The 15,069-nt window shown below is 39.7% G+C and overlaps 1 protein-coding gene across 1 annotated transcript in view; it reads right to left on the reverse strand.

The window, feature by feature from the left end:
- Window positions 1-15,069, reverse strand: part of LOC126457511 (DNA-directed RNA polymerase, mitochondrial) — a 293,196-nt gene that overhangs the window by 75,407 nt on the left and 202,720 nt on the right. Inside the window, exons 15-17 of the mRNA XM_050093848.1 lie at window positions 12,556-12,777; window positions 12,313-12,474; window positions 2,967-3,080 (exon numbers count right to left, since the gene is read on the reverse strand). Of these exons, the coding sequence (XP_049949805.1) occupies window positions 2,967-3,080; window positions 12,313-12,474; window positions 12,556-12,777 (498 nt within the window). The remainder of the gene's footprint in view (window positions 1-2,966; window positions 3,081-12,312; window positions 12,475-12,555; window positions 12,778-15,069) is intronic.

A 15,069-nucleotide genomic window follows, 5' to 3' on the forward strand; every position in this document is an offset into this window, starting at 1 on the left:
CAAAACTAACTATTTCTCATTTTACTGGTACACCTTTTTTCCCCCTTAATATACAATTTTCCATGGTAATTCTAGTATTTGCACTCTCCAAGTGCTTTAGCATCTGTGTGATGTTGGAAACTACTGACATGCTTGTTATGATGTAAAATCTAACTATGGAAAATCCCTAACCAGATATCGAGATGATGGGTCACAGACAGGCACAATAAAAAATTTGTAAAACAACTACTGCAGGGAGATGCCAAATTTTCCTGGAATGAGGTGCTGAACAGATGTTTCCTTGTCCTTAAGGAGGCATTAACATCGTCTCCAGTTCTAACATTGTATGACGAAATGTTGAGACAGAACTTCACATTGATGCTAGTCATTTTGGAAGAGGGGCAGCACAAGCACAAATTCAGGAAAACGCTCAAAATGTTTTAAGAGTACTCTCCAAGTCCAAGATGAACTACTCTACAACCAAGAACGAGTGCCTTGCACTTACTGGGCCATCAACAAGTTCTGACCATGTTTATTTGGCAAGCCAATCACCATTGCGATAGACTACCATTCTCTCTGTTGGCTGACTAGCCTGAAGGATTCATCGGATCAACTGGGAAGATAGGCACTGAGGCTTCAGGAGTAAAATTTCATGTGGTACACCAAAGTGGATAGATACACAAGGATGTCAACTGCCTTTCAAGGAATCCTTTAACAGAACACAGCAGTGGGAATGAAATCTCAGTTACTGCTGCATTAAACAATACTGCTGCTGAACAGAAGATGGATCCAACATGGCTGAAGGTCACAGGAGACTTGAAAAAGGAGAAACTGGCCAAAGAAAAACCCCAATTAATTAATAGAGCATTGTAGCACTAATAGTTTTAAAAATAAATTGAAATCATATCTTCTTTAAAATTCCTTCTATACCATAGATGAATTCTTGAATAGGAATAAAAAAATTATAGGTTAACAGTTACCGTGAAACTGATCAACGGAACATGTAACTAACTGTATAAGTGGAACTATGGTCCAATGGGGCAGAAATGGAAGCTCATCATCCAATTGCATCTACGGCCAGCTATCCTGAAGTACTGTCATGATATTCCAACATCTGATCACCTGGTATTCATGAAGACTCAAGACAGAATCAGACACAGGTCTCACTGGCCGAGTATCCACCAATCCATTAGACACTGTGTGAGCCATTGTAAGGAATCCCAATGATGAAAGTATGTAATGCAATCACCTCTGGGACATCTGATACCAATACTGCCCGCAGCAGTACCATTCCACCAAATTGGAACTGACCTCTTTGAAGACGACAAATGGGAATTGGTGTATAATAGTCTGCACTGATTACCTTACGTGCTATGCTGTCACTAAAGCTGTATTGACAGCCGAAGTTCCACAGACAAATGGGCTCACTGAATGATTTAATAAGACATAGACAGATATGCTCTCAGTGTATGCCAATGTTGAACAGAGAGGTTGGGATACAATACTGCCTGTTATGACATTCACATACAACACAGAGAAGCAAGGCACTCCAGGTTTCACACAGGCCTTTCTACTCCAGGTTGTGAGGCTGAAATGACAATGGATACACTGTTCCCATTTCAACCAGAATATATTCAAGGATGGCTATATGTAGCACCTCATCACCAGAACTGAAGAAGCAAGACAGCTGGCACACATATGGGCCCTGGATGCCCAGTAGAAGGATCAAGATTGTTAAAATGCCAAACTCTGACCAGTAAGGAGGCTTGGTTTGGATTTTTATGAACCTAGACCAGTAAGGTAAAGCTCAGGAGATGTGGCTGAGGCTGTCAGAAAAGTTGCTAAAGTGCTGCTTTGGGCCATACTGTATCCTTCACCCCTTGTCAGATGTCACATATTAAGTCGAGGATTCTGACCATAAAGAAGAAAAAAAAGTGCAGATGCGTTTTCTATGTCCTCTGCATGAACCTCTACTGCAGTCCAGTGGTGCAGATCGACAATGGCAGCTTCAAGGAAACTGAAGAATCCCTGGACAACTTCAAAGCATTGACACAAGAGGCTACCTTTGATGTTCATCACAGTGAAGAAGATGTAAGAGCATGATCAGAACACGAGGATCCGTTAATGCTATTTTACAGAGATCCATTGACAAGGTCCAGATCCAGGTGTTTTACTCAGATCCAATGAGAATTTCTGAAACTGTGGGTCAGGGGTTCTCAAGGAGAGGGAGCAATGCTGCTATGGTATATGTAGTGTAGTGCTTTGCATTGTTGGTTGACTTACTGCAGGTTGCCAGTTCAAATCCCATCACTAGCAATTATTTGTTTCATGATGAACAAGACCACATTATCTGTATGACAAATATTTTATGATCCGAATAATGATGGATCAGAAATGAATATTTATCATACAATGCCCACAATACAAAATTTGTTACAATTATTTGTTGTTTAGTATTTATTATTTCTTGTTTAGTATTTATTATTTCTTGAATATTCCTGAAATATTTTATGTTTGAGTATTCTGGAATATTTGGTATTTATATAAATACCAGCATTCTGGAATATTCAATGTTTGCATAAATAGCTGCACTCTCTGTTGTGGCTGTATGTTGGTGTCAGTAAGAAGCATGCTTTTGGTTCTAAGAGTTTTACTTCACTGACAATCCTGCCTTCAGATTTGGACTTGATTGTGGTTTCAATGTGACAATATTGCTGAAGTGCTTGTCCAGCTTCGAAAGTTTCATAATGACTGTAATTTGAAGGAGACCCAACACCTTACATTGTAAATGAAAAGAAGTGTTTCACAAATTGCTTCCCTAAATTGAAGGGAAAATAGTTAAAGATTAGGTTGAAACAAAGGTCAAAAAAACAATGCAATAAATTATGTAGAATGATTTCTTATCAACCGTATTAGAAACTAAAGCTTCCTGAGAGTTATGCTCTGACGCATTAAAAATGAAAGAGAAGAAACATGAGTTAACTCACAGTTAGAGGATAATCAGCCGAATCCAGAACTTCAGGCATCATTTCATTTGCAAACTGAAGACGTTCATCAAGCGAATTTTTTTTCTTGAGTGCTGTCAAGTTTACTAAATGGATCTGTTAAAATAATATATATCTTTAAATATCTATCAGTAATGCTTTCCTTAAATAAATATTACCAAATTACTAAAACATAATGCAAGTGATGATTTAAACACATTTTTAAACAAAACACAAAATCCATCAATTGGCTTAAATATTACATAGTTCTCATTAAAATGTTTGTAGAAATATAGGATTTTAATTACTTTTGCGAATTCCCAAGTCAAATGGAATCAATAAGAAATGTAGAAACATGTAGTATAATGCTACATTTTTTACAGCTGACTGTGAACAAGATGTAAAAACTACTATCGCTTAAGTTAACATAGTATAATGTACTCGTCAAAATGAATAGTGAATGCCTCTAAATCAATATCATGTTTTCATGGCGCATTAACAGGATACATTAAAAGCAATACACCTCAAGAAGATTGAAAACAGTACATCCAGATGGAACAAAGGTACAAACATGAAACTTTGCAAATAAATACAGAGATATCCAATTACAAATGATCCAAGTTTGGTGACAATGCACATGCCCACAGACCCTGCAGGGTGGCTGCAATTGGGCACGAGATCCTATTTAAGCAGCGCATAGTGGATGAATCATACACACGACAATCACACTCTGACTTGAGGAGGATGTTAGTAGACGCAGAATGCCAGGTAGTAGTTTTAGACATTTCTCACAGTTAAGCCTGTTTGAGTGAAGCCTAACCATCGGCATGAAAACCACGGCCTGGTCAACACCCCGTGTGGCTTATGAGGTCGATTGTTCCGAGTGTTCCGTCACACGTCGTTCAGAGCAGTGGACATGAGATGGCGCCCAAGTGTGCCATACCAGGGCTGGAATGAACAGGAAGATGACAAGGCGAGAAGATCGAAGGAACATTCCAAATGCCTTGTGGATGTTAATTTGCAATCCAGAACCTCTTGTCATGTACTTCCATTCACACCAGCACATTGGTGACTCCATCTACAATGGTGCCAAGACCGAATGACTGCCGCTGATTGGCAAAATGTGGTGTTTAGTGATGAATCCTGATTTGTTTTGTGGATGGATGATAATCACCTATGGGTGTGGAGGTACAGTTCCACCCACGCTGCCACATGCCACACTGACTGCACAGCTGGCGTGATTGTCTGTGGCATCATAAGCAGTTCCCTACAATTGTGGTACATGGAATCTTAAAGGGCGAGCAATATGTTGGCGTCATCTCCGACTCCAAGTGGGACATTTTATACGTGGTCTACCAGAGGCACTTTTCCCGCAAGATAATGCTTGTTCACATACAGCTTTAGTTGCTCAAGACTTTCTATGTCATATTCTGTCTCTTCCATGGCTGGCCTGTTCATCAGACTTGTCCCCCATAGAGCCCGTATGGGACCAACTGAAACTCCACATGCTGCTGTGTCATTCTGTACATGATTTGGAGGTGGCAGTTCTAGACTGTGCCTCAGGACGACATCAGACGTCTAACCACCTTGATGCTGGACTGTGTTGTGGCATATATTACAGCAAAACTTGGTCCAACACATTATTGATGTTGCACTGTATTTGTCTACTTGTACTCACTGTATTTGTTCGCAAGTCTTGATTATGGTATCAAGTGAATCTCTCAGCTGTATTGTTATGTCTATTAAATTTCATTTCAATCCAATGATCCCCTCTTGGTGTGCTATTTTAAATGTTCCAGCGTGTACTCTGCTGTGAACAGAGGAGGAATTATGCACGGAGCAGGAATACACTGTGCCCTTAACAAATGTATTTGAATTATTGATACTGGGCAATTGTTCCAGACGTCAGACTGTTACCTAATTCTGTAAACATGCCACGGTGGCACTGATGACTATGATTCATGTAATTTCAACAAAGTTATATTGTGGGCCTGTGGGAATCTGGGTGGTCTCTCAAAAGATATGATCACTGTGATAGATTTCAGTAGTCAGCTGTGTATCACTGTTGGTTTTGCCAGTCCAAAGAAGGTGCTTGTGTTTTGCATCCTATTTTCAACTGATAATGGCTTACAACTGATGCCATAACAGTCACGTCAAATGACTAGTCATCGCTGATTGCATGAAATCATATGCTGGAAGGTGAATTACAAACATGGCTGCCAATCAGCTGGCTTCCGCTCACATTTCATCACTGTGCAGCCTAGGTTGATGATGTAACAAAAGACAACTGGAGGCATTACAAATGACATCATTTGCAAGTATGGTACCATTACGATGGCAGTGACTATTAGATCATACCAGGCCTCACATCATAGGGTAAATTAAAGAGTGAGAAGCTATATCCTACAATTATCCTACACTTCTAGCGTTCATTGAAGAGGGACTAAGCTGTGTAGGACATATGAACATCATTATCATTTTGTCTTTTCATTGTCAGAGAGATGTGTTCTTCCAGCACGACAATGCTCATCCACAGAATTCATGCATTTCCCAGTGTTATCTCTAACACATTTATTTTTTTCCTTGTGCAGCACGATCACCAACCAAGTTCCCCACAGAGCAAAAGTTGGATATGATGGGACAGTGTATGGTTCAGTTCACATTACTGGGAAAAATTCCTTAACCATCTGGAAAAACAAATTGTAACAGAGTAACAACTGAATTGATATCACTTACCACAGACCAAAAGACTCAAACTTCAGATTCATATTTCAAATTTTTGTATACAAAATACTGCATCATTATTTGTTAGTTTCCATTATTACATTGTTTGGCACCCAAAATGTTGATTCACATATCATGGGTATCAGTAAGTGTCCATATCAGGGTAAAAAAAATAAAAGTACTTTAGCTGATCATCTGCTACTATACACAATAATAAGGAATGTGTATTGAAAGCAATGGATTACAGTCGACACCTGAACATTTCTTATGTCCCTTAACAAAAAACATACAGGCTGGCTGGATGAACAGTATCAGAAAAGAAAAACGGGTGTCATGCACAATCTGAATGTCAAAGTGGCTTCATATTTTGAAGTCTTACTAAGCTGCCATCAAAAGGTGATCTAATGTACTTAGATGCAATCACGTGTCTCCTCTTTATATACCACTCCAGTTACCTTCACTCCTGCACCACGTCATGGGATACACCACACCACCAGTGTGCGACGGCAGATATTCTGCCTGGTCTCTTGCTCATTGGCAGCCAAGAGCAGGGAGCATATTGGCACAGAGATCATAAGAATTCAGTGAGACAACGCCCACAAAACTGATCTATCTGTTGTACCACAAGATCCAGTTTCGTGAAAGACAGATTTTCATATCCTCGGTGCTGTCTCAACAGGAAAAGGCCTGAGCCACAATTTTTTTTCTTGTACTGCATCATTTATTTATATGCAATTATGTACTTCGAAACAGCTTACTTGTTGGGATGGAGTAGTGTGGTGGGAGTACTTACTCATCCAATTTCTCTTACACCGTTACTACTGTTTGGACAATGTATTTCTTCCTGCATTTATGCGATGCAATATACTCCTCGTTTCCATATTTTGATGTTGTGCCAAGGAGCGTTTGTGATTTGGTGGAGGAGCAAAAAATACACTTGAAATTATTCTTCTCAATATTCGGTCAATTCTTCTGGACACTGGACCAACGTAAAGTAGGGGGGCTATAAAACTATGGTAGTGGCTCTTTCTGTGGTGACTCATTTATTCACTGCAACAGCCAAGGACCAAAAGCGCGCCTTATCTGATAATTACAGTACGAGCTATTCTTGAACAGAGTTCCATGATGTGGTAACTTACGTTGGAGACTTCCTTGGTCAGGAAGTCAGTGTAGCTTACAAGATATGTAGTTTAATCTCCATAATCATAATATAGCACAGGAGAATATATTCATTTGTATAAAAAAATGTGGGAAATAGCTTTTGTGTCAACAATGCAGTAGTATACACATGGCAACGGGTGCATCACACTAGCCTCACTTCTCTTCGACTTCTCGTCTGAACTTTCATCGACTGTTGTCTTGGTCAGGCACATTCTTGGTTTGATGTTATAATCACTCTCTATAGCAAACTGATTGGGAATTTTCATAGGAAAGTTGCTTAGTGGCACATGAGATGGAATTGTGGAGTCACACTTCCTAAAGAATCAACTGAGAACAGCTGTGAGATATATTTGCCATGTCACAGTTAGGAGACACCAGGTACTTGACCATGATTTTCATCAATATGTCTTTCTTGGGTACCTTTCTGAAGGCATATAATCTCAGTGAAATCATGCTATGATGTTAAAGAGTATTAATGTTAATGCAAAAGAACTTCTGGATGTGCTGTCACCGCATATATCTGGGAGTGGATTGATGGCATTTCCTACACCAAGGCTTTTGCTTGATGTAACATCTTAATAGTATAAAAGAGGTTTTCGACTACGCAAGCTAAGAAGACACACAGACTGAGCGAGGTGGCGCAGTGATTAGCACACTGAACTCTCATTCAAGAGGACAATGGTTCAAATCCCCATCTGGCCATCCAGATTAAGGTTCTTCGTGATTTCCCTCAATTGCTCTCAGCAAATGCCGGTATGGTTCCTTTGAGAAGGGCACAGTTAATTTCCTTCCCCATCCTTTTATAAACCGAGCTTCTGCTCTGTGTCTAATGACCTCACTGTGGATGGTACATGAAACTTTAATCTCCCATCCTCCTCCCTACTGAGACACTCAGTTCGCAGGCAATGAATATAAGATTTTGTTTATGTTTTTATGGCAAAGACTCATAGAGTTACCACAGTCGAGGGTGACTATGGCTTACAGGCAATACTGACGATAGTTTTTTGTCCGTTATTTTTTGAGTACAGACAACAACCTACAAGAAGATTTTGATCAATTTTACAAGATGAGTTTTCAGAAAGATAGTGGCTCTTCTTGAAAGCCCAGTACTACCTGAGAATATAATTAAAGGACTTCGACCTCATGGCTTGGTTTCACTAAGATTATATGGTCTCCTGAAGATACATAATGATGGAATCCTGCTGAACCATAGTCAGCAACCTGGTGTCTCCTAAGACCTGGCAAAATACATTGTGACATTTTCATTCCAGCTGCTGGGAAATGTGATCATCATATATGGCACTACAACTGACTTCACACAACATTTTCAAGAAATTACAAATCTCGAACAGAGACATTATACTCAATTTTGACACTGTGTGACTTTCCACTAAAGTGCACGTGGCAGACTCTCCAGTTTATCACCCAGGAGTTTAATAGGCCCATGAATGAACTCTTCAAAGATATACTTACATCTACTTATTTTCTCTTCAGTGGAGAACGCATGAAGAAACTGATGGTGTGGTTACGTGCAGCTCTTTGTCACTTGTGGTTACCAATATCTTCATGGAGCACTCTAAGGAGCTGCTCTAAGCTTGTCAATAAAGCCAACCTATTACTTCATGTATACAAACAAAATACCACTGTGGTGTGTTGGTATGGGCAAGTGGAGTTCTGTAACATTTTAGATCATCTTAACTCTGTACATCCGAAGATCAAGTACAAAGAGCCCTTGTTCTTTTCAACTGAAAAAGCCTACAACATGAGATCCATTGGAAAACTGTGTTTCATGGAAAATGGGTACAGTAATCACCAAATAAGACAAGCTTCTGCTACAAACAGCAATGGCAAATTGATGAGTTGTGACAGGAGGAACCATTTGTTAGAAAGCAATATGTGTAGGAAAATGATTATGTATTGAGCTTTGGTGCAGGCTTAATTATTATATTTTAACACTATCAGAATTTTAAAAACAAGTCTTTACTGGTAGCAATTTTTAACGAGCAGCAGTATGCTGGGTGCTAAATGGCATACACTGTCTCACAAATACGGAAGGAAGAAAGTTATTCCTTTTTGCCAATAATTCATTTGGTTACATGCAGCACACACACATTATAAATCAAGAAACATCTGCAAAAGTGTGCTCGAGGCTATCACTTAGAACTGGCTGAAACTAATAACTTGGAGGTGTGCACCATAATGGAATTATTAAAAATTTTCTGCAACCTAAAAACTTTGAAAATATTGTCACACAGATAGAAGGACATCCATGAGAGAAGGAGAGGGGGTGGGGGAGGGGGAGAGGGAGATGATGAAACTGCATGACAAAACTCAGATAAAATCCTTTAAATAGACGTTCCCTTTCTTTTGGGAAACCAACTAAATGATGTAATTCTGTCAAAAACGTTTGCAATACCTAGTGGTATGTAATGTAAATTGTAAACAATAATGACATGTTTCTGAGGCTCTGGAGCACTGCATTGGAGTGATAAAAGTACCTCCTAGTCACCTTTGGGCAATGACGAATTCTGGAAAGGACATCAACACGTGTTAGCGGATGACCCCAGCAGAGCATTGACATGACAGCATTTTGAGAATATCACACTCTGTGACAATAATCTGTAAGACGGGCTCCCACCTTCCAAGGCACAAAAGTCATCTCTTGCTCTCTTATACATTGACATCAACATATATACTCCACAATGAACCATATGATGTACAGTACCATGTAACACTATTAGTCATTTACTCTCCTGGGTCAGTTACAAATGGAGCAAGAGAAAAACGAGTCTGTATCCTTCATATGTGCTGTAATTTCTCTTAGCTTATCTTCGTGGCCCTTGTATGAAATGTATGTTGGTGGCAGTTGAATCATTCCACAGTCAACTTCAAAGCTGATTCTCTAAATTTCCTTTATATTGTCATCATCTGCAATCGCCATGGTTTTCACATGGTCAGTGTTGGATACTATGCCCTGAGATTTTATCCAGTGTGCCAGTTAACTAAAAAGTTACTTGTGCGGATGTGATTGGCCTCTTCAATAACAAAGTCCCAGAAGGAGGAAACAGCAGTAAGGGTCTTTGTGTTTTTGTAAGCCATCAACTATCCTGTAGCTGTGCAGTGTCAGTTGCCCTGCCCATAACAGGATCTATGAGGTTACATAAACATTTTCATTGTTTAATCTTTCTTAAGTGTTCTAGAAATCATTAACACATCACTGCCAATGTAGGGCAAGATGACCAGTCTATTTAGACAATCTGATTCTTTTGAATGCTTCCTTGTTCACTCAAGTAGGCCAAAAAGCACATTGCACCTCTTGCTCAAACAATACATTCTGATGGAAAGTTTTCCATAGGTAACTAAATACTTCTTGTAAACATTCCATATCAGAGTTAGCTCAAAAAAGAAGGTAGTAAGGCTAAAGTTCTGACATTCTTTCAACAACATCATCAGTAGAGAGAGTGCACAAGATCATACAGAAACAGGATGGAGAAGAAACTCAACTGTGTCCGGGTCGAGGGCTCATCCAAAGATTCACTGTAATCAGTTTACAGAAATCATGGAGAACTTACACCTAAATATCTACATGATGGTTTGAACCCCACCCCTGAAATTAGGTCCAGTACTTTAACTGCCTTGTCTATGATGACTCGAGTTCAATGTGTAAGTACTCTCACAAGTCCACTGTGTTAGGATGGGTAGTTACAGCTTGTTGCGAAGACGCTGGCTTCCAATAAACTACATAAGCTATCACCTTGTCTACACATTGCTACATTTTCCTCCACCTCATGATAAACTGAATCCATTCACAGTCAGTATCAAAATATCATAAAATTTCAGCAAAGCCATCTGTCACAATGTCTGAGAGCACCAGGAAAAATAATTGCACAGGTGAGCTTCTAACAAATATAATGAAATATACACATCAAAAAGAGTTTTGCATTATCCCAGTTCCCAGAACTCCTGAAGACAGACACTGACTGTGGATGTTGTATCACAGACACAGTCCCTTTGACTGTTCAGAGATGTCACTAAACCTGTCCACAGATGTTAACAACCATGCATGAGCAGTGCCTATTAGATGGAGGGGGTCCGACAGCCGATCAGTTCCAGCCGTTCCACCCGATCAGTTCCAGTCGTTCCACCAGGAAGGAGGTACACAACTCGTGTTGTCTATAGTTCAACTACGCCTAGATGGTAAATACCGTGGTTCAATCATGTCTGCATTGTTACTTCATGCCAGGAAGGGCTCTCAAAAACAGAAGTGTCCAGGCGTCCCAGAATGAACCAAAGCGATGTTGATCGGACATGGAGGAGAGACACAAAGAGACAGGAACTGTCAATGACATGCCTCGCTCAGGCCGCCCAAAGGCAACTACTGCATTGGATGACCACTACCTATGGATTATAGCTCAGAGGGACCCTGACAGCAACGCCACCATGCTGAATAATGTTTTTTGTGCAGCCATAGGATGTCGTGTTACCACTCAAACTGTGCGCAATGGGCCGCATGATGCGCAACTACACTCCAGACGTCCATGGCGAGGCCCATCTCTGCAACCGTGATGCCATGCAGAGTGGTACAGATGGGTCCACCAACATGCCAAATGGACTGCTCAGATTCTCTCCACTGATGAGTGTTGCATATGCCTTCAACCAGACAATCGTCGGAGACGTGTTTGGAGGCGCCTTAGACACACTTTCCAGCGAGTGCAACAAGGTGGAGGTTCCAGCTGTTTTGGGGTGGCATTATGTGGGGTGATGTATGCTGCTGGTGGTCATGGAAGGTGCCATAACGGCTGTACGATACGCGAATGCCATCCTCCGACTGATAGTGCAACCATATCGGCAGCATATTGGTGAGGCATTTGTCTACGTGGACGACAATTTGCACCCGCATGGTGCACATCTTGTGAATGAATTCCTTCAGGATAACAACATCGCTAACTGGAGTGGCCAGCATGTTCTCCAGAAATGAACACTATTGAATATGCCTGGGATAGATTGAAAAGGGCTGTTTATGGATGACGTGACCCACCAACTATTCTGAGGGATCTACACCAAACCGCCGTTGAGGAGTAGGATAACGTGGATCAACAGTGCCTTGATGAACTTGTGGATATTAAGCCATGATGAATACAGGCATGCATCAATGCAAGAGGATGTATTACAGGTACCAGTATGTACAGCAGTCTGGACCACCACCTCTGAACGTCTCACTGTATGATGGTACAACATGCAATGTGTGGTTTTCATGAGCAGTAAAAGGAGTGGAAATGATGTTTATGTTGATCTCTATTCCAATTTTCTGTACAGGTTCTGGAGCTCTTGCAACCGAGGTGATGCAAAACTTTTTTTGATGTGTGTACATTATGTTTTAAATGTGAGGAATATACACAAAATCATTATTCTTTGAAATAGTTGGACTTCAGCAATGTTAAAATAAAATATCATTACAACTCACTTTCAGCCAGTTTAATCCATGTGGTCCCAATGGTTGTCCCTTGGCAAACTGTAGCAGCGATCTAGCCATATCCGATCCCAAGTGATTTAAATGTGGAGGACATGGGTACACTCTTCCACGGAAATCCATATTATGCGGTAACCAGAAGATTTTATCACGAAACTGAAAAATGCATTTTTTGAAAATCTTCTACATATAACATACAATAAAATATTACCATTTTCCAAATGTCTTTGTTCTTACATGATTTGCAAGGGACAGTCTGTACAAGGCATCACACCACAGACTGTACATTTCTGCTTTCTGTCGGCGCAGTAACATACGTTTCCGATACACTTCATACCTCTCAACTTTTGTCATCTCTGGTGTTACAGCATCTGGTGTAGGGCAAGCTGAAGGAGGCAGTGGTATATCAAGCTTCTTTGAGCCACCATTGTTGAAAACGTTGATCACTACATCCAGAATCTTGGGTGCAAAATTTAAAAAAAAAGCAGTAGTGTTAATTTTCACAAACTGTACAATAAAATATGGGAAGGTTAATTAAAATAGAAATTTAATAAAAACACAAACTGTAGAAATGGTTTTCGGGTGAGATTTAGATGTCATTGTAAAATCTCCATAATATTTTTTCAGCTCAAACGACCAAAATCCTCAGGTGTGATGAACACACTGCTGAGCTATGACGGTAGCCATGTATTTGTGACAGTCCAAGTGGGAATTGTATAGAAACCAAATTTGCCACCTTCATGCCAGTGCATTTTCAAACACAATACGAGGGTGGTGTGAAAAGTTCTCAGAATCATCACAAGAGGTCAGCATTAGCACAATGAGTTGTTCACGTTATATTCATTGGACTGTCACCTGTAAACACGTGCCACGACAGTGCTCTTGGAAGAAAGCTGGTTCGTGACGTGGCTTTATTGTTGTTCCCGCACAGTGAGCAGTGATTAATTATTTTGCAAAGAAAGGTATGAAAGCAAAAGACATTCATGCCGATTTCCAGAATACACTGGGGGACTCTGCTCCTTCATATTCAACTGTTGTCTAGTGGAAAAATGAATTTAAATTTGGTCGGGAGAGCTTAGATGATGATCCACGCAGTAGTCAGCCAAGATGTGTCACTACTCCAGAATTCATTGCAAAAGTGCACAAAATGACATGGAGGATCACCGATTGAAAGTGCATGAAATTGCTCACAGTTTCAAGATGTGATCTGAAAGGATATATAACATTTTAACTGAAGAATTAGAAATGAAAATCTTATCTGTAAGATGGGTGCCATGACTCTTGACACTGAGTAAAAAATGCATGCCGTCACCATGGCAAAATTACACGAACTAAGGTATGAATTGTCGCCACATCCACCTTATTCACCTGATGTGGCTCCGTCAGACTTCCAGCTCTTTCTAAAACTGAAAATTTTGCTTGGTGGTCAAAGATTCACTTTAAACAAAGAATTGATAGCCGGAGTTTACAATTATTTTGCAGGCCTGGAGAAAACTCATTTTCGAAATGGGATCAAGGCACTGGAAAATCGTTGGACCAAGTGCATTAATCTACAAGGAGACTACATTGAAAAACAAAAAAAAGTTTAAGTGATGTAAGTACTTTTTTCTATCCTGTTCTGAAAACTTTTCAAACCATGCTCATAATTTAAACAGTTCTCATTCCCTAATTAAAATATTAACAACTTTAATAAACTGTAAAAATGAAATAATTCAGGAGTGGCACTGAAAATCAGGCCAAGAAATGCATAAATTTAGATATTAACAATAAATGGTGAATACTATTACAGAATATAAAGACATGCAAAAATCCAATGTACATTAAATATACATTTTGAAGAGAGAAAAAAGACCAGGCAGAAATAACATAATATTACAAGTGAATGGAAAAGATAGATTGTGCATCCATTTCCAATTAAAAGTGAACAGGAGAAATATCAAAATGAAATAAATACACATAATGACAAAATTTTGTTTTCCATGTAACTAGTCTTATATTACAGTCCAGTAGCGTCACAAGAGGTGACAGGAATAAACAGTTAAATAATAAATGATAAAGACAGGCCAGTTTGAGAACATTTTTCCACATAAGAGGCTTATCATTTGGTGTGCCATCTCCTCTTCCTTAACTTTGTACTTTTTCACCCATGTCAGTTTTAACTGCTAATTATGACACATTCTGTACACAATTCTTGCACCTGGGAATCCCTGGCACCCCTCCCAGCTTGACATCAGAAGTGGGCACAATTAATTGTGAAACATCCTGTATAGAAATTGTACAAGAGTGATGCCTGTGGTGTCCCTGTCAGTTTGGCACCCCAAACAGTGGCTTGTGTCACGTGGGCCTTGAACTGGTCCTGATAATATGACATAGTAAACACTAAAGAGCAGTTTCATTTCAATATCCACTAACTGGATACTGGAAAAATAACAACCAAATTATAAAACCAAAAAGAATGAATAGAAACATTATTTTATAAAACATTTAACATAATTTTTTTTGAAAATATTAATCCTAATTAGATTAGATTGTTGGAACTATTAAGCGCACTTATTTATTCTACTGGTGTTTGAGGATGTGATTTTAATGCAGTAGCTGAGACAACTCTAGCTGCGAAGCAGTAAGAAAGTCAAATGTGACTCCTTTTTATGTAACTGAATTCAACCCTTCCAAATGGCACGTCTGTGGCCAGAGGACAGAAATGGCTCCATGCTGGCAGCTAGATTCATATGATTCAACTGGGCAGCTCAG

The sequence above is a fragment of the Schistocerca serialis genome, chromosome 2, assembly GCF_023864345.2.
Source record: "Schistocerca serialis cubense isolate TAMUIC-IGC-003099 chromosome 2, iqSchSeri2.2, whole genome shotgun sequence".
Lineage (NCBI taxonomy): Eukaryota > Metazoa > Arthropoda > Insecta > Orthoptera > Acrididae > Schistocerca > Schistocerca serialis.